We start from the raw sequence: 617 nt of genomic DNA, 5'->3' as shown, positions 1-617 counted from the left end.
TAGTTAAAGGTATCTAACATTCCCAGAATAAGGCCTTGAATTTCTCCAAGTTTTCCTTTTCCATAAACTGGATCCTAATTTTTAAAAAATCATAATTTCATTAATGATTATTGGTACTTTAAGGTTACTTTAAGATATAAAGTACTGAAAAATGCTGAAGAATTATTTTACAGTCACAGGATATTTATTTTCCCATAAACTTACCACTGGAAATGCACATGAATCTCTATCTCTGAACATCTCAAATATTCTGGAAAAGTAAAATTTAGGTGACCAAAGCCTCCTCCTTAATCTTTATAAGACTAATTCAACTTCATTCCAGTTTTGCTTCTGTAAAATGCATCCTCTGCTTTACATTAAATACCAATTCTCCTCTGAGTTCCTTACTAGCTACATGATAACCTCTGTACTCAGGAATACCAGAATCTGTTCAACAAGCTTCTTTTGTGATCCACATTTACCCATACTCTAGCCCAAACCAACTAAATTCCTTTAGTTTTGTAGACAAGTGGGGTTTTGCAAGGGCAACAATACAATACAGGACACATATTTTATAAGATTATTTTATAGGGCTGGGGAGACTGCTTGGTGGTCTAAGTGCCTGCCTGGCAAGAGCA

At 34.5% G+C, this 617-nt stretch overlaps 1 protein-coding gene across 1 annotated transcript in view; it reads right to left on the bottom strand.

Annotated features, from left to right (window-relative positions):
- Positions 1 to 617, bottom strand: part of Vps8 (VPS8, CORVET complex subunit) — a 241770-nt gene that overhangs the window by 46596 nt on the left and 194557 nt on the right. Inside the window, 1 exon segment of the mRNA XM_023700650.1 lies at positions 1 to 74. Within this exon segment, the coding sequence (XP_023556418.1) occupies positions 1 to 74 (74 nt within the window).

The sequence above is a fragment of the Octodon degus genome, unplaced genomic scaffold (genome assembly GCF_000260255.1).
Source record: "Octodon degus isolate 3935 unplaced genomic scaffold, OctDeg1.0 scaffold00126, whole genome shotgun sequence".
In the NCBI taxonomy this organism is placed as follows: domain Eukaryota; kingdom Metazoa; phylum Chordata; class Mammalia; order Rodentia; family Octodontidae; genus Octodon; species Octodon degus.
This window is presented reverse-complemented; position numbering and strand designations above follow the sequence as displayed.